The sequence below is a fragment of the Macrotis lagotis genome, chromosome 5, assembly GCF_037893015.1.
Source record: "Macrotis lagotis isolate mMagLag1 chromosome 5, bilby.v1.9.chrom.fasta, whole genome shotgun sequence".
NCBI classification, from domain to species: Eukaryota; Metazoa; Chordata; class Mammalia; order Peramelemorphia; family Peramelidae; genus Macrotis; species Macrotis lagotis.
This window is the reverse complement of record NC_133662.1, coordinates 111358187-111384953: the sequence shown is the minus strand read 5'-3', so window position 1 is coordinate 111384953 and position 26767 is coordinate 111358187. Positions and strand designations below refer to the sequence as shown.

Below are 26767 nucleotides of genomic sequence, written 5' to 3'. Positions count from 1 at the left end.
ATAGGGTAATTTAGATATTTATTTTCCTCTTCATTTAACACGGGCAAGTTATATTTTTGTAAATATTCATCCATTTCACTTAGATTGTCAAATTTATTGGCATACAGTTGAGAAAATAATCCCAAATTGTTATTTTAATTTCCTCCTCATTGGTGGTGAGTTCCCCTTTTCTATTTATGATACTATCAATTTGGATTTGCTCTTTCTTTTTTTAAATCAAATTTACCAGAGGTTTATCAATTGTATTGTTGAGGTCTCCCACTAGTAGAGTTTTGTTGTCTATGTTTTCTTGTAACTCCTTCAATTTCTCCTCTAAGAATTTGGATGCTATATCACTTGGCACATACATATTTAGTACTGAAATTGCTTCATTGTCTATAACACCTTTTTGGATGATACAGTTTCCTTCCTTATCTCTTTTAATGAGATCTCTTTGCAGCTGCTTTTTCTGAGATAAAGATTGCTTTACCTGCTTTTTTTCACTTAAGTTGAAGCAAAATATATTTTGCTCCAACCTTTTCCTCCAACTTGTACTGTGTATGTATTTCCCTGCTTCAAATGAGTTTCTTGTAAGCAGCATATTGTAAGATTCTGGTTTTTAATCTAGTCTGTTACTCACTTACCTTTTATGGGAGAGTTCATTCTATTCACATTCAAAGTTATAATTACTAACTCTTCATTGCCCTTTATGCTATCTTCCCTCTGTTTATATTTTCCACTTCTTTCATTTAATCCATATTCCTCAATATTTTGTTTCTGAACACCACCATCTTCAGTGTTTGCCCCCTTGTTTACAAACCCCCTTCCCATTCTTTCCCCTTTCCATTTGCCTCGTCTTCCTTCCCTCCCTTCTGTTCTTTCCTCTTTTCCCCCCTTCCCCGTTCCCCCTTTCCCCTTTTAATACTTGAAAGGTAAAATAAGTTTCTTCACTGAGTGTGGGTATGTTAAAAGTCAAATCTGATGAGAGTAAGATTCAGGAAGTTCTCATCTCCTCCTTTCTTCCCCTCTATTGCAATAGGTCCTTTGCACCTCTTTATATAATGTGATTTACCCCATTCAAACTCCTTCATCCTCTTGTCTGTTTACTGCCCCCCCTTTTTAAGTAAATATTGTTTTTAAATAATTCTATCAGAGTCACAGAGAAGTCATGTGTGTCCATTACATCTGGCTAACTAAATTCTCTGTAATAGAGTTACAGTTCTTAAGAGTCATGAGAATCTTTGTCCCAGGTGGGGATATAGCCAATTTCATCTTATTGTATAGCAGTATTTTTTTGCCCTTTAACCTTTTTTCCCACTTTTTCATATGTTTATTGAGTCTCCTGTTTGAAGTCCAAATTTTCTTTTTAGCTCTGGTCTTTTCATCAGGAACAGTTAGAAGTTTCCTATTTTTTAAATGTCCATCTTTTCCCCTGGAAGAGAAGGCTTAGTTTTTCTGGATAGTGAATTTTTGGCTACATTCCAGGCTCCCGTGCTCTTCAGAATATTGTATTCCAGGCCCTTTGATCCCTTAATGTTGATGCAGCCAGGTCCCATGTAATCCTTACTGTGGCTCCTTGGTATCTAAATTTTTTCTTTCTGCCTGCTGACAGGATTTTCTCTTTTATCTGATACTTTTGTAATTTGGTCACAATATTCCTTGGTGTTTTCATTTTGTATTTGCTTTCTGGAGAGGATCGATATATTCTTTCAATTCCTATTTTGCTATCTGGTTCCATAATATCAGTAAATCCTGTAATATTAAGTCCAGGCTGTTTTTCTCTTCAATGTTTCAAGGAGCCCAATGAGTCTTAAGTTGTCTCTCCTGGATCTATTCTTGAGGTTAATGGTTTTGCTGATGAGGTATTTGACATTTTTTCTATTTTTCTTTTGATTTTTTTGGCTTTGTTTAACAGATTCTTGTAGTGTCATGAAATCATTAGTTTCCATAGATTCCATTCTTTTGGTAGAGAAGAATTTTCTTCATTTACCTTTTGCAACCCCTTTTCCATTTGGTCAATTCTATTTTTGAAGGAGTTTTCCATTTGCCCAATCAAAGTTTTGAGGGAATTATTTTCTTTTTGCATTTACCCAATTGAGGTTTTGATTGACTTATTTCCTTTTTGTTTTTGTCCAATTGTATTTTCCAAGGATTTGTTTTCTTTTTTTGTGAGATGTTAATTTTTTCTTGCAAGGTGTTAATTTTCTCGAGTTTCTTTTCCCAGTTTAATTGATTTTTTTAGGTATTTGCAAGGCAAATGTAGTTAAGTGGCTTGCCAAAGGCCACACAGCTAGGTAATTGTTAAGTGTCTGAGACCAGATTTGAACCCAGGTACTCCTGACTCCAAGGCCGGTGCTTTATCCACTACGCCACCTAGCCGCCCCTATCTAATTTATTTTTAACCTACTTCCTTATTTCTTCTATGAAGTCTTTCTGGGCTGGATCCCAATTCATAGTCTCTTCAGAAGTTCTAGACTTCTCTGGGTTACGATCTTTGCCTTCAAGGTAATTTTCAATGAACCTCCTTTTCTGTTGCCCTTTCTTCATTTTCCTAAGATCTTGTGTTGGGGGAGGGGCTGATTCACAGACCTTTCATGTTGAAAATCCTAGAAGTTATACTGTCTGGGTTTAGTAAATCCTAGTGGGCCAGCCATTAGGGGTGCTGGTTACTTTCTCTGGAGTTTCTTTGACCTTGATTTGAGGCCCTCTCCCTAGACCTGGAGGGGGAGGCGGGCTCAACTGAATACTTTTATCCTTGAACAATGTGGACTGCACCCTGGGGCAAGGTAGTTAATTTCCCTATTCCTCTGAGGAACTTTGCTGCTCATACCTGAACCTGGGAGCGGGGGTAGCCATTACTGCATTTGTTCTGGTAAGAGGGATCCACTGAAAGTATGGAGCTCATGGCTCTGAGCCAAGTGGTCAATGTTCAGTCACACTCTGCAATTCTCGGTGCTAGAACTCATCCTCCACCAGCACTGGAGCTCCCCAGACCTCTACTCTCATAGCCAACGCCTTCATGGCTTGGGTTTGTCTGCTGGCTTCAGCCTGCAACTCCAGACTCGTTCTCTGCTTTCTGCCCCAGCTCACCTATGCTCCCCTGAGACGGACATTGTTGGTAACTGTTCTTCTTCCAGATTCTTTTTTTGGGTTTTGTCAATTGAATTTCTGTGAAGAGGTTTGTTTCCTATTATTTCTGAGGGAATGTCAGGAGACCCTAGCATAGTGCCTTGGCTTCTCTCTATCATCTTTGCTGGAAGTCTGCTTCTGTATTTCTTCTGCCATGCTTTTATCCTGTTCCTATTTTGTGTCATACACTTTTTGTAATAAGTAAATAAAATGAAATTAAAACCAGTCCTCAACTTTCTCAAGAGAGAAAGGCCTCAAGAGAGAAAGTTGGCATAAAAGCCAAAATCTTAAATGTTGATACATTTATTTAGTCTATGGAAAATATGGATTAAGTTCCTGTGACCATCAAAAATTGTAAATTTTTCTCTAGAGATTGCTGAAAAATACTGTTCTGCACATACTTCTTTAAAACAAAACATTAATTCTGATACTACGTACTTTTCTTATCACAATAACCATGAAATAAGAAAAGTACGTAGTATCAGAATTAATGTTTTGTTTTAAAGAAGTATGTGCAGAACAGTATTTTTCAGCAAAAATTCAGTATACAAAATAAAATTAGTAACCTGCAAAACACTTTTCCTTGATAGTAATTCTCTGAAATTCCATGAATTTTGTGCTAACATCTTAAAAAACAATAAACAAAAATCAATTTGGACAATATGGAGTTTTCATAAGAAATTAAATCTAAAGTGCCATAAATTTTGTTGTTGTTCCGTTATCAGTCACATCCAATTCTTTGTTACTCCATTTGGGATTTTCTTGGCAAAGATACTGAAGTGATTTGCCATTTTATTCTCTAGTTCATTTTACAGATGAAGAAACCGAGGCAAATAGGGTGACATGACTTGCCTAAGGTCACACAGCTAGTTAAGTGTCTGAGGACAGTTCTGAACTTAGAAAGATGATGAATCTCCCTGGCTTCAATTCCAGCACTCTAACCAGTGTGTCATTTAATATACCATAAATACAGTACATCCAGTACAATTCTTAAAACTAAAAGTTTTTTAAAAGCTGAATATTATCTTCTACTACATCAGATGGAGGCATGATGGCATTATCCTACATAATAGATGATGGATTTGTTGACACTATACTCTCTAAAGACATTAAGGCAGGAAGTTTATCTAACACCTTTATTCTCTTACTAAATTGCATCATGGACTTTGCAGCTTGGGTTTATAAACTAAAAGAGTTGAATTATGTTTTGGGGGGCATAATTGAATTTTAAAAGTAAACTATGTAAATATGAAACAAAGACTAGGGGAGAGCTTTTTATTTTGGGGGTTTTTTTTTGCAAGGCAAATGGGGTTAAGGGGCTTGCCCAAGGCCACACAGCTAGGTAATTATTAAGTGTCTGAGGCCAAATTTGAACTCAGGTACTCATGACTCCAGGGCCAGTGCTCTATCCAATGCACCATCTAGCTGCCCCATAGGGTAGAGCTTTAATATACAATGTTAGAGTGAACAAAACCAGTGAAACCCCTGGTAGGATGCCAACTACTTCACAAGCCTGGGTACATCCTGTCTCTCATATTTTTTCTCTACTGTGCTTGGCTGTAAATGTTCATGGCTGACAATGCAAAAGTGAAAATGAGGTTACTAATAAAATCATTCAAATGCTTGATGTTGTAAAATTTGAACATGTAAATATTGAGAATTCACTTTCTACTCAATAAGTTTACATTCTGATGGAGGAGATATGCAATTCCCCCAAAATACTACCAGGTCACAGCTCCAAAGAGTGGCTACTTCTTTTTCCTTGCAGCTTTTAGGGAAGGCCTTGAAGAACTAGAGATTCTAATAATCTTGCTCACAAGTTGACAAATTAATTTTTATATAGATATATTTACCAAGAAGTTATAGCAAGTACAGAAGTACAATTTCCCTTACAAACCACTCACTACCCACTACACGCTCTTAGAACACATAGGGTGCCCCCCAAAAGTCATAATATAGTTATTGAAGTTTAAAATCATACTGTCTATAAGTATATATATATATGTGTGTGTGTGTGTGTGTGTGTGTGTGTGTGTGTGTGTGTGTGTGTATGTTTATTAAAATGCTTTATTTTGAACTGAAGAGTAAGTAGTCCTATGAACTTATGATGCCATTAACAAGTGGGTAGCCTCTCAATGACATGGATTGCAAGTCATCTGTGCCTGCCCATCTTGTGTGACTCTTATCTATGATCTACTGGAAATAAAAATTGCTTTTTCTTAGTGCTCTTTGCCCACTTTTATATCATCACTAAAAAAAGCACAATAAGTCAAGGGTCATTTTATATTTTTCTTTGTATCATGGGTTGCCATGGTCAAAGACTTGAACTCCAAGTGGTCAGTCTTCTGGGGATGAGCCTAATCTATGCTGATCTTCAAAAGGCAGATGTAACAGTCTTTTGTGGAAACTGTATTTGATTACTCTACACCATCCCAGAATGGTAGCATCTACCAGAACTTGTAATTCAGTGGAATGGCCTTCAAATACCCAGGGTCATCTTCACACCATAAAGAGGAATCTAAGGAGGATTTAGTGGAGGAAAGTATAAGTCGAAGTCAAAAAGAAAAAGGACAAATTTTTAATGCCCATGAATAAGGTGGAAATATGTTTAACATGATTACACATGTATAACCTATATCAGATTTCTTACCAGCTTGGGGAAGGGGAAGGAGAGGGGGGAAAAATTTGAAATTCAAAAATCTTATAAAAATGAATGTTGAAGAAACTATCTTTAAATGCAATTGGAAAAAATGAATACTATTTATAAAAAAATGTATATTACACTAAATAGACATTAAATCTCTGCTATAAAGGGGTATTACTTTAAATAACAGTCACTATAGAATCTGCTTTAGGGTTACATTTCTCTTTATTCTCTCTTTTTTTACTTTATTACAGGTTGATGTCCTCAAAGCTGACCTGGAAAGTGCTGAATGGAAAATTTTAGAAAATCTTATCCTAGAAGATGTCCTTGAACAGATTGGACAGCTAGTGTTTGAGCTCCACCTTCACTGGCCTGGGTTTGAGATTGGTGGAAATGATAGCTCTGTGGTACGCTTCTGGTACAGCCTTCTCAAAGAATTAGAACTGAAAGATTTCAGGCTCTTTCACACTTATAAAGATTTATCCAAACCACAGAGATTCCTAAAGAAAGAACTTTTCAATGCAAGTAGCTGTTATATTCTCAGCTGGGTGAACATGAGATGGAAGCAAGAGGAGAAGAAGGTTCATGAGCATAAATGAGTTTATGGTAAGATCTGAAGCAAATGTTTAGATAATTACTGAAATGTCTAGGACCTATGAGAGGCAGACACATGGCGCAGAGCAGAGGTGTCAAATATGGCTCATAACACTCACTAGCACAGCCTGAAGCAGATTAAAATTTGAGAAATATTTTACAAAATAAATACAAATAAAACATAGATAACATGACATTTTAAAACTAAATCAATATGAAGTCTATGGGGACCCTTATGTATGAATTAGTAGCTCTCATTTGTATTTGAGTTCAACACTTCTATTGTAGTGGATAAAAGGCTATATACTTGGACTCAGGAAGATGTTGACTTAAATCATACCTCTGACCTGTAACATTAGATAAGTCATTCTAAGACTCAATTTTGTGTGTTTGTGTGTGTGTGTGTTTGATCTTTCTAGTAGGACTAAGAGTGCCTACCTCATAGGGTTCATATATAAAGCACTTGGAAAATTTTAAAGTAGCATATAAATGCCATATTATAATTACTAAAAAGCATCATGTAATAATGGATAGAGTTGGCCTTGGAGGCAGGAAGACCTGGCTCAAAGTCTGCTTCTCCTATATACTGGCATTTCCTAGGTGTCTATTTTGTATTAAGAACTATATAGCCTATATACAAAGGTAAATAACAGTCCCTGTCCTCAAGGAGCTTATATTCATTCAGGAGAGAAAATATTAAATAGAATAAATAGATTTGTTATTTGTCCTTCATTCTTGAATACAACCAAGACATCAGGGAGGTGAAGTTGTGACTTGGATTTGAGTGAGGGGGTGCTGTGCTAAGTCACCAACCTAGTGGCCAAATATGAATCAGGACCCCTGGAGATGGTCCTGGTTGAGATGCAAGCAGGGTTATGTGAATTGCCCAATGTCAACAACTATTGAATGTCAAATGTCTGAGATAGGATTGGAATTCAGCTCCTCCTGATTCCAAGGCCAGTGCTCTATCCACTGGGACATTTGACTGTCCTCAGATTAACTAGATATAAGATTAAGTAAATAAAAGATAAGAATATATACAAAATAATTACTGTCTCTTCCCTTAAAATCAAATGGGAGTTTCCTGTTCAGAGAGCAACTTCAAAATGTTTCCTAAAATTCTACTTAGTGTTTTTTTTTATCATTATTCCCAATCAGCCTCATTTTAATGAGGTCCTATTTTCAGTGTTACACTTTAGAGGGTGTTAACACAGAGTTTCATTAACATTAACACTATGATTTCATTTTTTAAAGAGAAATCAGTTCCCTTAGATGTCAAGGCAGACTTGTAGTACAGAGTAATGGTAGTGGTTCTAAAGGAAAATGACCTGGGTTCAATTTCTGATTATTACTTTGTGATCTTGGGGAAAAGATTTAGCCTCTCTGAACCTCAGTTTCTTGATTGATAAAATGAAGGAGTTGATCTAGATGGCCCTCAGTGTCTGGCATAGAGTGGGCAATTAACAAATGCTAGTTGACTAACTATATGACGTCTCTTCCTCTTGAGATCCATGATGCTATCTCTGTTTACAAGATTTTTAATTTGTTTGCCTTGCTAATTGTCAATTAACCTATTTTTAAGGTGTGCATGTATGTGTGTGTGTATGTGTATGTATAAATGCATGCACTCCACATTATGACCTTTTTTTTTAATGCCCTTGGAAAGTACCTTTTCTGAAAGAATTTTGTTCATGGTGAAGATTCCACAAAATGCTCTTTTGGAAATCATCATCTTTTGTGAATTTCTATTTTTTTATTTGTGGAATAGTCTAGCTAAATGGTACAGTGGATAGAGATTGGACCTGGAATCAGAAAGACACTATTTTCTGAGTTCAAATCTGGACACAGATACTTTATTAACTGTGTGACCCTGACTTCACCCTTTCTTTGCCTCAATTTCCTCATCTATAAAATGAGTTGGAGAAGGAAATGGCAAAACACTCTAGTATCTCTGACAAGAAAACCCCAAATGAGGTCACAAAGAGTCAACATGATGGAAAAAGATTGAACAACATAATTTCAGTGAAAAAAAGCATGGTTTTTTTAAAAGTTAAATTTTATGATTTTCAAATTATATATACATGCAAAAATACATATATGTGTGTATGTATATACACACATATATGTATGTATATATCTCACCTCTATGGAGAGGGCAGAACTTATGCTCAAGGGTTGAATGTGGGAAGGAGAATGGCAGCCACAATGAGAGACAGAAAGTTCAATCAAAAAAGGTAGGAAGAGAATCCTAAGTGCTTTGGGAACTCAACAACCTGCTTTAATGAATAAATCAGAATGGTTTCCATTAGCATATCAATTCCTTTCATGTAAATGGATGTTTCTAAAAATGCTCGGGCATCTTGGGAAACAGTTTCTCCTCAAAAGCAGTTTACCCTGTTAATCTGAATTTTCTATAAAGAGAGGAGCTATAAAGCTAAGATTAAACTTCAAGTTAGTTCCCCTTTTGAAGTGTATTAAATAAATGATTAGAATCTATGGGAGATTTCAGAATGTTGCTGTTATAACAAATAGAGCACAATATAATAAATATTTATTAAATACTTACTGTGTGCCTATGATCCTCAAGATCACTTGAAGGTGCTAAACTCTGATTCTAGGCTACAAAGGCTTCTTGATTTATTGTTTTGTTGATTGTTTAGATTTAGGAAAAGTAATAGAGAAAATGTTTATAATGCAGATTAGACCTAAAAACTGTTTGTGTGTGTGTGTGTGTGTGTGTGTGTGTGTGTGTGTGTGTGTGTGTGTGTGTATAGCACCACCCCAAGAACTGGTTTTTAATATATCAGCTCACTCCTGCAAGTTATTTCTAAGTCAGTACCTTGACTAATGATTTTATTTTTGTGTAACTCTGTGACTGTTCCAACAAACACCATGCATTACAATAAACATTTGTTAAGCACCTGAAGTATGCCTATTAACTTAAGGTCTCTTCTGGCTCTAAATCTTATGATCCTATGGTAGAGCAAAGACATATTCAGGACTATACCCAAAAAGAGCAGAAATTCACAAAAAAAGATCAGATTATAGCACTATGCCAAACTCTGGGGAAGAAATAAAGTTTAGATAGAATATAATCCCTGAATATGAGGAGTTTATAGTCTAGAGGAAAGAGATAAGACACAAATATTGATACTATCATACACAAGATGACCTATAATGTTGAAGGAGAAATATTAGAGAACTATTTGTCTAACTTTCCCTGTAATATTAAGGAATTATCTGTGATTGTCTGGAATTTTCTATGGGCTTCTGATTCCCTCCCCATTGTTCAGTCTAACCCTCTTTTCAAATGTAAATTCACTATGAAGATAGAAAGCAACCTCAGCTCCTTCTCCCTACCCCTCCTTCACCTGACTCATAACCTTCCAAGATACATGCTTGGCTTTAGTCATATCTGGGGGGAATTACTCCTTGATCCTTCCCCGACTCCTTCATGCACAGGTATCCTGAGCTCCGTATAAAGAAAGGCTCTGCTCAACTTCTTCTCCATGCTGTTGGATCCATGTTGATCTTAGTACAGCTACCTGTCTCATGGTTGTTTCCTTTCCCCTTTCCCTTTCTCTTAACTACCTTTGATGATTTCACCAATCCAGTTTATAGCTATTTCTTCTTTGCTTAAACTATCTTCTTAAAAACTCAACTTTCCTTACCTTGCTAAAGAACTCATAATTCACATAACTTGTGAACTTTTTTAATAAACCTGTGAACTTTTGCAATAACCTGTGAATTAAAATTAAGACTTTTCTTATCCTCCTGAGTCAGAGGTGATTTCTTTACCCAGAATGAACCCTCCTCAATCATCAGCCCCTTCCCCTGAGCCCATTCAACCATTTTAAAATAATAGCATTGCAAAAGTATAAAATATGTGAGATCCAAATGGAAAGATTTTTTTGCTAATGGGAAGGCTATGGAGGGGGCACTGTAGTGGTGCTGTAAAGAATGGATAAGTATTCATTGGATAAAGAGAGGGAAGATCTTCCAGGCAAAGGAATAGAACATGCTGGGGTGGTAGAGAGTGGATTAGTGTGATTGATGTGTAAAGTTTGCAAAGGGAGGCGATATGAGCTAAGTCAGAAAAGGTATGTGTTTCTTCTTGCATAATTATAATCATATTTTGTCCTTCATTCTCAAAGAAGACCACATCAGGGAGGTGATGCCATGACAAACACATGAACTTGATGGGGGGGGCTGTGCTAAGTTATCAGCCTCACTTTCCCCTCCAGTCATCTGGGTCCCAGTGACCAGATATTTTATCAGGATGTCTAGAGATAGCTCAGGGTCAAGTGACTTGCCCAAGGTCACACAGCTAGTTAGTGTCAGTTGTCTGGGGCCAGATTCAAACTCTGGTCTTCCTGACTCCAAAAGCAGTGCTCTATCCACTGTGCCACCTAGCTGCCCCCTTCTTTCATAGACCTACAGCAACTACACTTACTATTTTGGGCTCTTTAATGATCAAGAGTAAGGCAATAGTTTCTAAAGATATTAATGTACAGTGGTGGTTGGGAATATATACCTGCCCTCTTGAAAGCAGCACTGCATTTGTAGTTTACCTTATAGAACTGAAAAGCACTGAAAACAGCATTACACAACTTATTAGCAATTTAGAGTTTAAGGGAAAGTTTCTTGTTCAACTTTTATTAAGCATCTACTCTGCAAAATACAATGCTAGATATTTCTTCTTTTTCCTAATTGAATGCACCTTGTATTTCATCAGTGAAGGAAGCTCCTGGTGTAAAATTTATATTCTGTTGCAGATCAACAAACACTTACTTTGCAACTTATCTGCTAACCTACCTTAGAGAAGTTATGCTTTGCCCAGGGTCACACAGCCATATGGGTTAGACACAGGACTTCAATCCCAGCCTTTCTTTACTGTAAACACAGTCTCTAATCATGTTGTTCAAGGCATTGGGCACCCAGAAAAAAAAAAAAAAACCAATCCTGTCACCATGGAACTTAACATGCATAAAGATAAAAAAATACAGGGTAATTTGAAGAGCGAGAAAGCATAAACAACTTGGACCAGGGGAAATCAGCAAAAGTTTCATGAAATTATTGAGCCTGGAAGGAAAATAAAGGTTTTTAAGAGGTGAAGATAAAGAATTACTTTCCAGACCTGGGGGATGGTTTATGCAAATACTTAAGAGATGGAAGATAGAATGCCATTTTTAGGGAAGCAGGCCAGTTTGGCTGAAAAATAGAATGCATAAAAATGAGTAATGTAAGATAAGTTTAGAAAGGTAGATTGGAGCCAGATTGTGAAGGGCTTTCACACCACCAGACTGGGAAGATAAATCTTGCTTTTAAAATCTTTTCACTTTTTTATTGGCAATGTATAGAGGTGCCCATTGTATTTCTGACCTATGAATATAGTATAACTTTTCCACAGCACTTCTCAGTTACTTTCAGACTTGCCACAAGGGTCAATGATTTGCAATGGTGACATGAAAATATAGATTGAGTGGCAGTTAAGGTGCTGCACATTCACCCACACATACACATATACCCACACACTCACCAAGCCTCCCCCTGCCACACACACATCCCTACCCCTGAAAGCTTCCATCTAGCTATGAGTTTGGGGGGGGGTTCAAACACAAGATTGAGATAGCCCTTGAGGCTATAAACAAACTGTTGAAACCCTTACTTAATGGATCTGAATTGGAAGGAACCTCTGGTCATCTAGCCCAACCCTCTTATTTTACAGATGAAGGAAAAAAAAGGCCCTGAAAGGTTAAATGACTTACCTAAAACTGCACAGGTAGTAAGTGGAACACCAAAAGTCAGGTAGTAGAGGCAACGACACAGAATACAGTAGATGGAAGCAGAGGATACTTCAACCACGAAGATGGCAAATTGGAGACAATTACATTAATAGCGGAGTTCAGACTTTGGCCTTATAGCCATCACCTTATATCAGAGAAACAGCAGGTAATTGTTGGAGATAGGCTTTAGCTGGTATATAACTTGGAAAGTGGGGTTGTTGTGGCTTTTTATATTCCCTGTTCCAAGCATCTGCCCTCTCCAAATGTGTTCCCTCTTCCATCAGTGGTATGGGATTGCATGAATGTATGTAAAGATGAAATTTTTTCCTGTCATTTATTTTGCTATGTGTTAACTTAAATATTTATTTTTAACCATTGTCTTCTGATTGGTCTAATGAAAGAAGCATCCATTGGGGTTTTTGACATAGGGTTTCAGGAAGAAGCTGACTAAAATATCTTGAACCAAGAGTAGATTGTTAGGGGAAGGGGTTTATGGGTGAGGGGAGCTACAGTAGGTATGTTGACTTTATTCAGTTGTCATGGATAAGATGTTCAAGAATTATTTGACATTCTTTTCCACATAAAGAAAAATATTGAGAAGGAAACAAGACTTGTCTTAATTTTGTGTTGGCAATTCTAATGACTGCATGTCAGTATCTTCAACCAGGAAAAAATATTAAGCAAAAGTTTCTGGTCTAATTATAGTTTCTAGTAACTGAAAACCATGAATTTTATGCAAGTACTGTAATTTGAATTTCTCATTTATTATTTTACATCATAAAAATCCAGGGTCAACAAATATTTTCACAATGTAATAACTCAAAATAAAGGCAGAATTCCTTAATTAAAATCTATTATTCTTGTATAAAAGTGCCCTCAGAAGCACAATAATGCTAATGCTCTTCATGCTGTGATTGTTAGCTGGCTTTTGTACTGAACTCTACACCATGCTTGTTATTTCTGTCTGAATAAGTGAAACTGGCTCATCATGAGTTTTTGATGGTCCAGCAAGCCACTTGTGATCTTTTATAAACTATTATAGCAGATCTGACACAAACATTTGTTCTTGCTATAATTTTCCTCTGTATTTCTTCTGAACTTCCAAAGGAAATTTTTTGACAGATGTGATCCACATAGAAAAATTTTGCTCAGTACTCCTTCCTCTACCCTGTTCTCTCCTTTTCATTCTCTCCCCCCCCATACTTGTATTCTTTTCATGGATCAGTGTGCTACTATATTTCAATACAGCAGCACTGTGGAGCTAAATGGCTTTTGTTCTAAACCATCCCTTGAGTGAGTCCTGACACCTTCCCTCTTTACTGTTCATTGAGAAGTGGGATGTTCTGGAGAAAAGCGTAAAATTATAGATTTAGAATTGGAAGAGGCTTTAAAAGCCTCTTTAAAAGACAGTCCAACTCTCATTTGACAGGGATCATGTGTCTCAGAGAGGTTCAATGACATATTTAGGGTTATAATAACTGAATCAAATCTTATTTTAAGGCAACTGAGCCTTAGAAAAGATTGTGACTTACCTAAAACCACAAACAAGTAGAAGAACCTGGTTTCAAATCTTCTGTTCTTTCTACATCAAATTACCTCAACTGTACTTTCCCTGCTACACACTAAGCCATCCCTTCCCCCCCACCCCCACCATTCTTAACTCATTTATAGTCAATATGGCAATTCTTTTTACAAGCTCCCAACTCTACCCACAACTCTCTCTGAAAAGATGATCTGGTCTCTGATTTACTAAAAATCTTCAAATCAATCTGTTAACTTCCTCAAGGTCCTTAATTTGATCCTTTCCATTTCTTCAGTTTCAGAGAGAGAGAGAGAGAGAGAGAGAGAGAGAGAGAGAGAGAGAGAGAGAGAGAGAGAGAGAGAGAGAGAGACTTTAAGAAATCCTCATTACCCATGCTATTGAGTTCATCCTATCATTCTTTCCTCCCTCCCGACATATCCTAAATCTGTCTTTTCACTACTGGTTCCTCCCATCATCTTACATGTTGATAACTGGGGGATGAGGAACAAAATGAAAAAAGTTTCTTTTAATTATGACTTCTTTTTCAATAAGCAATTGTTCTCTTACTCTTTAGTCCATTTCTGCACCATCTCAAACTTTTGCAATTTAATTTTTTTTCCCCCACACCATGTGTCCAAACTATGCTATGCTAGTCTTAACTTGGTATGGTACTATGGAAAGAGCATTGCAGGACCCAAAGGCCATGGATCCAAAAGGCACTTTTGACTCATACTACCTATGTGATTATGGACAACTCTTAAGTCTGTTTTCTCCCTTATAAAATGAGGGAGGAGGGAGATGGGTAGACTAGATGGTCTGAGTTCCTTTCCAGTTCTAGATCTGTGATCTTCTAACGCTAGCTCTAGAGAATGTTGACCAGCTTCCCTTCTCAATACTCTTGCTTCACTCATAGTTCTCACTTTCTCATTACTGGTTTCTTATCCTTCAATTCCTTAAATACAGATGTTCTTCCAGGGTCTGTCAGCCCTCTACTTTTCCTATATTCCTTTATATTACCAATGGTTGCATATCAATTACCAATGGTTCTGGAAATGACTCCCATATTTCCAGCCCTCATTCTATTGGCTTAGCTCATTTTTAAATGCCTACTACAGATCTTTATTTGGATATCCTGATAATACTTTATACTCAGTAAGTTCAAAATTCTGTAATACTAACAGATCCTTCTGCTTCCATGAATTATTTCTCATGATGGCAACATCATCAATCAACTACAGTGATCCTACTTACATTCCACAACCAGGCAAGTCCTGCTGAGGCAACCTCCAACATCTTGCACTGGTTCCCACCTTTATACTCCCACTACAACTACACTTCTTCAGGTCTTTATCATCTCTTGCTTGGACTATTAAAAAATCTATTTGGTCTTCCTGTTTCAAGTCTTCTATGGTTAGAATTCATAAATAATAGATTCTAACAATCTATTGCTTACATTGCTACCTCCATAATCTATTATTGTTATTTGACTATGTTTGTGATTTCATTTTTACAGGTAACTCCAGGGCTGGCATCTAATGTTTAACCTTAGGATATGTCTAGGGCACTATGAGGCTAAATAACTTGCAGAGGATTCCAGAGCCACTAAGTCAGAGGACTTGAGACAAAGTGGTCTTGAGGGCAGCTTTCTACGTACTATGCCTATATACATACATACATACACACACATATATACACACACATCTGCATATATATTTATATTTCAAATATTACATCACTTCTACTAAAAAAAAACACCCTTTTTATTGTCTTCCTAAAGAGAACTAGATTCCATGCCTTTCCTAGAATATATATTTTTATCTTAGCTTCTTAGAATTCTTGTTTTTTTCAAGATGTACTACAAATTCATCTTCTCCCTGAAGTCTTTTTGGAGCTCTCCTCCCTCCCCAGCTTATAAGCCCCTGCCCCAAGTTACTTTGTGTCCATTCTGTATATACTCAATTATGTATCCTACCCACAAAGAATTAATGATCCTATGTAGCACTTTTTTTCTTATCTCTATCCCCAATCCTCAGCACAGCACCTTTCTGTTTAATTGATCCCTCCCTCTCATATCGCAATTAAATTGGAAGTTCGATTTAAGTTACATTTTCTTAGGTATGATCCTTAGTAACCACATAATTCCTTTTGACCTGTATCTTAGCACAGTGAACCAGAACTCACTGTTAAGAAACTTTTCTCCACACTGGGAAAGTGGTACTGAAACTTGGTAATTCATAACCACTAGATTGACAATGAAACCCCTCTTTCTTTCATATCAATGGTGTGTGACTATGAACTTCTAATAGTTTGATAAATATATTTGAATGTTTCCTTTGTAATCCAATGAATTTTATAAATTTAAAAGAAATTCTGAGAAGGGTCTATGGACTTCCTTAAACTGTCATCATCAAGTATATCAAACAAGACTAGCCTTTTAATTGTCTTAGTAATTGTTTTATAAAAAAAAATGTTCTTGAGGTTGAACATATTTTTAATAGTATTTACCTTTTCTGCCTCCCTTCTCCTCCACCCCCCCCAAAAAGAAAGGAAAACAAAACTCCCACTATAAACATGTAAAGTTAAGGAAATCAAATTTTTCTATTGGTTATGTCTAAAAAAATTTGTTTCTATTCTCCATTCTGAGTTATTCACTTTTTCAATTAGGAATTGACTATCATGATTATTAGTCATCTGAAATCATGGTTAATCATTACATTGATCAGAGTTCCTAACTTTTTTCAAAGTTGTTTGTCTTTATCATATCATATTTATTGTCCTTGTATAAACTGTTCTGATCTATTCTCTTGATCTTGCACCACTTTAGGTTTTCCTAGATTTCCCTGAAATTATCCCTTTCATCATTTCTGATAGCACAATAGTATTCAATCACATTTATATACCACAACTTGCTGAGCTACTCCCCAATTTATGACAGCTCCTCTGATCACTGTCCATTCTTTGCCACTTCAAAAAAAAGAGTTATTTTTGTATATCTTAAGAGTTTTTTTTCCTTAAAACTAACCTCTCTTAATCGGTCCTCCCATTTCTCATCCCCCCCCTTACCTACTTCCCTGTTAAATGAAATATATTTCTTTACCCCACTCTGTATGTATACATATATACATTATTCTTTCCTCTGATCAGTTCAGATGAAATTGAGATTCAATTTCTTCCTTGTTTGAATAGATATGTACTTGGATATCCTGATTTTTAAGATCATTCACCAAACCCCCAACTTACTCTCTTTTCACACTTCTCTTAAGGATATTGAGACATAACAAAACACTCATAGGCCTAGTCTAATTAGAGTACCTCTATTATCATGAATAACAAGGTTCAGAGGGCAAACATATACTGTAAGTCTATATCCTTTTGGCATTCATTATCTTAAGCTCTCTACTCCTTTACAATGTCCTCTATTTCAGTGGTGTCAAACTCAGAGAGATGGGCACCACTAAACCATACAAAAGTATCCCAGTGGCTGTCATATTGACTTAGAAAACCATATATTAACATTTTCTGCCTTCTATTGCATTTTTAAAAGAGGGTGATATTTTCTTAACATTTAATTTGAATTTTTCTCAGTTACATATAAAGCAAAAAAAATGAATTCCAAATTCTACCCCCCCCCCTTCTTGAGAAAGCAACTTGATAGTACATATGCAGTTAGGCAATACACTTACATCTTAATCATGTTGGAAATGAAAATACAGACCAAAAAAATCTAAAAATAAAATTTGAGAAGAATGCTTAAATTTGCAATTAAACGTATCAGTTCTTTCTCTGGAAGTGGATAACATTTTTCAACATAAATCCTTTGCAATGTGATCACTGTAAAATACTCCTTTTACCTTATACAATATTCTACTGGTTCTGATCACTTCATGTCGATTTTCCCGAGGATTTTCTTGAAAGTATCTGCTCATTTCTTATAGCATAATCATATACATCTTATTCAGCCATTGCCCAATTTATGTGCATCCCCTTAATTACAAATTCTTGGCCAAAATAAAAAGAGCTGCTGAAAATATTTTTGTTCATATAGGTCCTTTTCCATTTATCCTCTTAGGAGTATAGAACTAGTATTGTTAAGTCAAAAGGTATGCAGAACTTATAGCCCTTTGGACATAGTTCAAAATTGCTTCCATAAATGATTAGATCAGTCCACAACTCCACCAAGAGTGCATTAGTATCTCTATTTTCCCTTTCTGTCACAATAGCCAATCTGATGGTTGTGAGTTGTTTGAATTTTCATTTCTTTAATCTCTAATGATTTATAGCATTTTTTCATGACCACAGATAGCTCTGATTTCTTCATAACAGGCAGTTTATCAGTTGGGGAATGACTTTGATTTGTATAGATTTGGTTTAGTTCTCTATATAATTGAGAAATGAAGCCTTTATCAGAGAAAATTGTATTTTTTTGTTTCCTGCTTTCCTTTGAAGTTTAGTTGCATTGATTTTATTTGTGCATATTGTGCAAATATTCAATATTTGTGCATTTTCTAGTTTCATGTAATCAAAATTATCCATTTAACATCTTCTAATGTTCTTTATCTTGTTTGGTCATAAATTCTTCCTTTCTTCCCTACAGATAATATATTCCATGCTCTCCTAATTTTTTCATATCACTCTTTGTCTATATCATGTACTTATTTTAACCATTATCTCAGTACACTGTGAGATGTTGGTTCTATTGTATTTTTATTATTTTGTTAAATATTTCCTAATTTATATATTTTCATTTTTATTAGTAAGCAGTACTTTTTCCAATTACATATAGTTTTCAATATTAATTTTTTTTGTTAGTTTCTGTAAGGCAGTGGGGTTAAGTGACTTGCTCAACATCACACAGCTAGGTAATTATTAAGTATCTGAGGTGGGATTTGAACTCAGGTCCTCCTGACACCAGGGCCAGTGCTCTATCCCACTGAGCCACCTAGCTGCCCTTCAACATTAATTTTTAAATTAAGATTTTGAGTTCCAAATTTTTCTCTCCCTCTCCTTCCCAAGACGACAAGCAATCTAAGTTATATCTGTATGTATTTCCATATTAATCAGATTGTGAAACAAGAACTACAATCAAAAGGATAAAAACCATGAAAAACAAGAAAAAGTGAAAATATTACATTTTTATCTACATTCAGGCTCCAGTCTTTCCCTGGATGTAGATATATTTTCTATCATAAGTCATTTGGATCACCTTGGATCACTGAAGAGCTAAGTCAATTAGAGCTTATACAATGTTCTCTGGTTCTTCTTGCTTCACTCAGTGTCACATAAGTTTTTTTCTGTTTTTCTCAAATCATCCTGTTGGTCATTTCTTACAACACAATAGTATTCCATTATGTTCATATACCACTTCTTTAGTCACTCCCCAATTGATGGGCATTCAACTCACTTCAAATTCTTTACCACCACAAAAAAGATAATTATTTTTGTATATATAGATCCTTTCCCTCCTTTTTGTTATCTCTTTGGAAAACAGATCTCATATGTAGTGGTATTACTTGATCAAAGAGTAATGCACTTTGATTGCCCTTTGGTGATAGTTCCAAATCAATTTCCAGAAAGGTTGGATCAGTTCACAACTCCACCAGCAATATATGTGTCCCAATTTTCCCATATCTTCTCCAACATTTAGCATTTTCCTTTTGTCATATTAGTCCTTCCGTTATTTTAATTTGCATTTCTTTGATCATTATTTAGGACACTTTTCCATATGACTAAGGATAGTTTCAATTTCTTCATCTCAAACTATTCAGATCTTTTCAACATCTATTAAGAAATGACCTGTGTTCTTATAAAGGAGTTCTTTTCCCAAAAGCTGGGGTCTCTGGGTTTCTCAAACACTAGATTACTGTGGCCACTTTACAGCGCATGGTGTACCTAGTCTGTTTCACTGATCCACAGCTCTTATTTTCTCAGCTACTACCAGATTGTGTGGATGATTTCTGCTACAATACAATGTGTGATCTAGTATGGCTAGGCACTTTCCTTCACCTTTTTTTCCTTAACTAATTTTCACATTCTTGACCTTTATTGTTCTAGATAAATTGTCATTTTCTCCAGTTCTATAAAATGATTTTTTGGTAGTTTGATGTATGGTACTGAATAAATTATTTTAGGTAGAATCATTATTTTTATTATATTGGCTCTGCCTATCCAGTAATTATTATGTTTTCTAATTGTTTAGCTATGACTTTGCGTGAAATGTTTTGTTACTTGTGTTCACAGTTGGTCTAGGCACGTAGACACCCAAGTGTTATACACTGTCTACAGTTATTTTAAATGGAATTTCTTTCCCCTTTATCCTGCTGGGCAGCTAATTAACTGTTAGTCATATCCTGTAACTCTTTGCTAAAGAAATTATGAAATTATTTCAATGTTTTTGGTTTTCTAAATATAATACCATGTCATCTGTATAGTCAGCTTTATTTCCTCATTGCCTATTCCAATTCCTTTTTCTTTTTTTTATTGTTATAGCTAGCATTTCTTTTTTTTTCTTTTTTTAGGTTTTTGCAAGGCAAATGGAGTTAAGTGGCTTGACCAAGGCCACACAGCCTAGGTAATTACTAAGTGTCTGAGACTGGATTTGAACCCAGGTACTCCTGACTCCAGGGCTGGTGCTTTATCCACTATGCCACCCAACCACCCCATAGCTAGCATTTCTAACACAATACTGAATAATAGTGGTGATAATGGACAGCCTTGCTTCAACTCTGGTCTTTATAGTGTTTTTAATAGGAATGGATGTTGTTTTTATCAAAATCACTCTTCATCTATTGAGATAATTATATAAATTCTTTTACTTTTCTTAATCACATGATTGTTTATAGTTTTTCTGATAATCAATCAGTTCTGTATTCCTAGTAAAAATTCACTTGGTCATAGTGTCCTATGAATCAATCAACTAGTGACCAAGTCAATCAATCTGATTCAGGCTGCATGTTTGACATTGCTGCTCTATTTCTGGAAAGGTCCATTTTCTTTCTTATAAGATTATATCATTTTGTTGGGTTAATTATACCTTTATGTTATTTTCCTTTTGGAAATATCTGAATCTCTCTACTCCTTCAGAGTGGTTAATGTTAAATTGTACATGAACCTGACTGCATCTCTTTGGTACTTGAATTCTTTCTGGTTGCTTGACATATATTGTTTTTCCCTTTGGAAGCTCTGGATTTTGCAAATATTTATGCAAATTTGAATGTTTTTGGTTTCTATCAGGAGACCAGTAGATTCTCTCTAATTCTAGCTTCTGGTCCTAAGGGATTTGGGACAATTTTTAAAATTTCTTATAGTCCAATGTTTCTGAAATTCTTTTTGTCAGTTGTTTTTGCATTGAGATAACTTAAATTTCCTTCTATATTTTCAATATTTTGTTTTCATATTCATTATTGTCTATGTCACTAGATTCTATTTGATTCATTCTAAATCTCAGGAAGTTTGTTTCTTAGGCAAAATTTTGTTTATCTTGTGCCAACTTCTTAATTCTTTTCTAGTTTTTCTTCCATGGCTCTTGTTTATTATTGTCCATTTCTTTCTAGGCCTCTCATTTCATTGATAAAAATAATTTAAAATTCTTGCTTCATCTCATCCAGAAACTGTAGTTGAATTTGTACTCAAGTTGTTTTATGTTTGAACCCTGTGCTGGTAGATATTTTGTAATCATTTTCATCTTGTGTCTTGAGAATGTCTGACCAAATAAGAGGATATTTGTAAAGTGCTAATCAGAGTACTTCATACATAGCAGAAGTTTAATAATATTTTCCCCCTTTTGTAGCCTCAGCATCATGTAGCCTTAAATAGCAGTTTTTTCCCCCTTCTCATTCTTCCAGTCTATTTCCTGCCTTTCAACTTGATGTTAGGATCAGGCTTTGCACACTTTGGTTCTATTGCAGTTTTCTGGGGTATGGCATGTTATGTTACTCTAAGATCTGAGGGATGGCTCAGGCTGTCCCATAAGAGTCCAGCACTTCCAAAATAGTGTGATCCACAGACAAGTTTTATTACTGCTTACCTGGTTTTAGCTTTGCGAGTTTCTGACCTGGGTTTGGATATGAACAACAGTAGGTGCTTCTGGATTTAACCACCATAAGCTGATTCTGGTTCTGAGGCACAGAACTACATATTTCCTTTTCAGTCCAGGGTTCCTGCCTTGGTTATTATTCTTCTACAGGCTTCAGTCTGAGATAATGCTGGAATTGAGAATCAACCCTGTTCCTGGGGTTGGAGTTACATCTCTGCCTCTGACCTTGTTCCTCTCAGTCTAGGGCTTGTAGTTCTTTCCTACCTCCAAAAACCCCTCAGGGAAAAAACCTCTCATCTAGGATTCATCCTAGGTCTATAATCCAGAAGGGGGTAGTGAACAATAAAGCTGCAGGTTGGAACCTGTTCTTTCACCCTGTGGTGCCCTTGTACAATTCAGGGACCTCCTCTTGCCTGGTACAAAGCCTCTCCTTGGGCAGCACAGCACTCTTCTTGGTGCCCTCCTAGCCACACCTGACCTCAGGATTTACAGAATTCTATTTCTCTTTTGCAGAGATCTCTGGGATAGAAAAATGATTTAGTATCTCATTCTTGGATTTCTCCATGGGGATGTAGACTGGTACATCTTCTAGATTTGTTTGAAGGAGAGAGCTCATTATATTGCTTCCTGGCACTCTGCATTGCAGTAAGAGCAAACATGAAAAACTTCAATCTGATAAATACAGGGAAACAAAAACATCTTTATATATGGCTGTTGGATCAGAGGTATCATGTTCTTTAAAATGAAACTCTATGAGGGCAAAGAGCACACATTTCTACAAATTATGTTATGACAGCATATTAACAATAAATGTACTAGGAAATATTTTGTTAAGAATCAAACAGCAGTCAGTAAAATAATGTGTTTTGGAATAACGGGAACAGGACAGGCTGACAGGACTTTTATCTCTTTCCCCACTAAGAGACGCGATTTTAAAATTTTTATGCATGGGATATATTATACAAAGACAATGCATTATGCTGGAAAATCTTTCAACTTGTGTTTGAGGATTGGCTTACTACGATTTTAAAGTCAAATGTCTTTGTATATTGTTAAAAGAATTATAATATTAGCATTATTTATTTCACTAGATTGCTGTGGGCAAGGCATGATGTTAATATATTATAATCTGCTAAAATTTTATTTCCTAAGCCTGGATATAAAAGATTATTCATCATTTCTTTTTCAGTTTTTATAGTATCTAGTAGAATCTTTCAAATTTCAGGGAGTATTTTAGACAATTCATATTCTTACTTTGGATAATTTAAATTTTGTCATTCACAGATTGTTCCCATTCTGGGTCTGGTAATCCTAAATTCATGATCCCCCCTTTCCGGGTTTTTCATTAAAAGATAATTTTGCATTGGGTCTCTCTCTTAGATGTCCCTACAATCACCATTAGACAAACTTTAAAGGTGATGACCCTAACCAGTGAGGCTCAAATTTTATCCTCCCATCTTCCAATTATAATAAAGCAACACTTATGTGTAGTAGTAGCAGCAGTGTAAAATCACCATTACTCAAATATGCTTGGTATAGAAAGGGAATGTCTTCAGTTTATAAAATATGATGACTTATCAAGACCTTCAAAGAACTCAAGAGGTAATTTCATTTTTCCAATGTATTCCTCTACTATTTTTGTTGTTCAGCTAGCTAGTTAATATAACCAAATAAACAGCCCTCTGAGTATCATGTTTTTTTTTGCAAAATAAAGTAATTATTTAAAATATTGCTCAGTGTGGCTTCACACCACAGCTGGGATTAAAAGTTCAGTCTTGTTCAACTGAAAGGAAAATAAAGATAAATACAACATTATGGTAATTTTTCTGTAAAAAGATATATTTAAAAATAGGCTCTTTAAAAAGAGAACTTTTATATACAGTTATTTAGTCTAGAAACAGTCAAAAACACTATACAACAACTATCTATGTTTTAGAAAATACAATTTGTTGTACACACAATCCTGGTACTAAACAAGATGTAGTTTTAAGCCTATGATTAATTCTTTGTCTCATCACAAATCAGTAATTCACATTTGTTTATAGCTAACATTCAGACTAAAGTTCAGGTTAAGAACTTGCCTGCATATTTCCCATCTGGGAAATCAAATAATCATCTATGCCTGGGAGATGTAGTCTAACTGTAGTTCAGATAGTCTTTATTTCTTCAAGTGAGCAATACCCAACACAGAACCTCTTCTCTATTATTTATTCTTTTCTTCTCTTCTAGGTTTTGCTTTTAGCAGAGGGGAAACAAAAACATCTTTATATATGGGCGTTGAATCTGGTGTCATGTTCTTTAAAATGAAACTTCTATGAGGGCAAAGGATCACACATTTCTACAAATTCTGTTATCATAGCATATGCATGCTTAACAATAAGCGTAATAGGAAGTAGATTACTGAACACTTAATGTATTCAGGGTTAATACTTAGCTTTCCCTTGGTCTTCAGCTCAGCATCCTAGGTAGCCACCCACTCGATTAGATCATTTCCCTAATCTCTTTGAACATGGTGACTTTCCTATTTATATCAGTTTACAAAATACTTTTGAAACATCAAAAATTAGTTTCCTAAAAAATAATAAAAGGAGATGGCTTATCAAAATTAAAGTGCTATTAGCTAGTCTCTTCAAAAGACTCAAGTTTTCAGATGATTTGTTTTAATCAGGAGTTACGTTCCTGAAATGATTGCATATTTTGGGTACATCATGACACAATAATGCAGACCTAATTCACCTGCCACTTGAGTTACTATTCAGAAATAATTTAATTTTATGATTAGAGAGCACTGATTTGCCTGCATTGGGGAGGTCAAGGGGAATGACTTTGGTCTATTCTTTATTTCAAGACTGTCCATATAAATTAAGCTACAGCCAACAGAAAGCGATGACTTGCAACTGAAGAGATTAAAAAAAAAAGAGAGAGAACCCCATAGAGAAACAATAGAATTTAAAACTTATTGGAAGTGGGTATTTTAAAAAGTGTAGAGGAAAAAGAAAAGCTATTCAGCCAATAGTATTTCTTCCTCTAGATTTATATACAATGAAAACATTTGGTCTTTATTTTTTGCTTTGTGGGAGACCTATGTGTTTGTTCCCTTAGAATTAAATGTTCATTTATTACTTGAACTGTTAAGAATAACAAAATCCAATGGAGAAGATCAGGTAGATTCCATGAACAGCAGTAACAAGAGAGCAATAAAATATATGGATCAAAAAGTTCTCACAATTTTATAACTAACAGTAAGTCTTGGTAAATGGAAAGAAAGAGATGTCAATAAACTTTGCTTATTTTATAAAGACCAGAATGAAATTACATAAATAAAAATTACATAATGAACTGTATATTTGTACTGAGTCAGCAGTCTGTGGAAAGAGCACATATCTGTGAAACAGAAATTGTCACCCAATACATTTAATAATCAAATACAATTAAATATGTAATCACATCAAAAAGACCTTAGTAAAGTTAGGTTAATCCCATAATTTAATAAGACCATCCCAGCCACAGGTTATAACCTTAGATGTTTCATGTGGATGCCACACAGCACCTATGCATACTTTATCATGAGCTTTAAATCGACTGTAGAGTTTTGTAGTCTTCCAGTCCCAAATGTTTAATTTTCCATTTCCATCTCCTGATATCACATAGCTATATTGGGGAGGAAAAAGAGTTCAAATTATTCAAATATTTTAAATTTGAGATAAATAGGGAAGTTGTTTCTTCCAACTGTCTCATCTTACTATTAACCTCTGTTCCCCGCTCCCACCTGCCATTACTTTCACAATGCAAACTGTTTCAAAGAAAGTGCATTCCAAAGAAATCAGATTGTAACATGAGCACTGCTCTTTAAATTGCTGTTTTTTTCAGATTGGAATGGTTTCTGTCAAGATTCTAAGGCTATTTTTAACCAGGGTGAAGGGAGGGTGAGAAATGTAAATTAGAAGAATTAGGATAAGCCCAAGAGAAGAACAGAAGAGGGGCCATCCAGGTCTCTCAGTTGTGAGCATTATATGTACCCTACTCTTTCGCCTTTAAGTAGTGTAAGGTTCAATAATTGTCAGACTCAGGTTAGCCAGTGCATAGGTCTTGGCACCTTCTATATTTATTCAAAATTAAGCCAATAATGAAAAATTTCATGGTCATTCTCAAGAGCATACTAGCTTAAAATTAGTTGGCCACCTCCATACCCTGTGTATGTATAACTGTATTTCCTTTTCACTAGATTGAGGAACTGGCATAGGATGAAGAATTTTGGTTCTGGGAGAATTGGTCCTGGCTTTGTCTTGATGTTCCTATTAGGAAAGATACTTTCCTACTCTGAAATTCAAGTTTTCCCACATAGAAAATGAGGAGATTGGACTAGATTATTTCTAAAATCTACTGTAGCTCTAATTTATGATAGACTATTACAATATAGTCTGCTACAATTACAACGGCAGTCAGAATGAGACAGGTGTTACTGTCACTATTCTCTGCCCGAATGTTGTTGTTGTTGTTATTATTATTATCATCATTATGGAGTTTTATGTTCAACTCTGGGACTACATTTAAGGAAAACATGACAATAAGGCAAAGAGGAACTATGTTATACAAGAATTAGTTAAAAGAGAGCAGGGCCTTAACCCTGTTTCCAGAACAACCAAGCAGAAGCAGGGTCCCAAACCTGGACCAGGCAAGCAGCTAACCTCTCACAACCTCTCAGTTTACAAGCCTTCAGAAGGGAAGCCTATCATCCAGAGAAAATCAGCAGAAAAACCCAGAGCCAGTTGTCACATAAAAACACCAATTCACCACAAAAGGCAAAAAAAAAAAGCAAAAAAAAAAAATGTCTGACTATAGAAAGTTAACTATGGTGATAAGATCAATATATAAAATTAGAAGAGGGAAAGAGTGTCAAAATGCTTACATGTGAAGCTTCAAAGAAAAATGTAATTTGGTCTCAGTCCAAAAATAATTTCTGGGAGAGCTTTACAAGGATTTTAAAAAGCAAATTAGAGAAGAAGAAAAACTGGGAAAAGAAGGGAAAGGAATGCCAGAGAATCACAGAAAAAAAAACAATCAATAGCATGGGAAAAGAT

General features: G+C 35.5%; 2 protein-coding genes across 3 annotated transcripts in view; one reads left to right on the top strand and one right to left on the bottom strand.

Annotated features, from left to right (window-relative positions):
- The window catches only part of LOC141487798 (putative methyltransferase-like protein 24), a 328482-nt gene extending 314458 nt beyond the window's left edge, over positions 1-14024 (top strand). For both annotated transcript variants that reach the window (XM_074187341.1, XM_074187340.1), the window contains exon 5: positions 6007-14024. In XM_074187341.1, the coding sequence (XP_074043442.1) occupies positions 6007-6351 (345 nt within the window). In that variant the 3' untranslated portion in view covers positions 6352-14024. The remainder of the gene's footprint in view (positions 1-6006) is intronic.
- The window catches only part of CDC40 (cell division cycle 40), a 64990-nt gene continuing 52024 nt past the window's right edge, over positions 13802-26767 (bottom strand). The window contains exon 15 of the mRNA XM_074187337.1: positions 13802-25337. Within this exon, the coding sequence (XP_074043438.1) occupies positions 25160-25337 (178 nt within the window). The 3' untranslated portion in view covers positions 13802-25159. The remainder of the gene's footprint in view (positions 25338-26767) is intronic.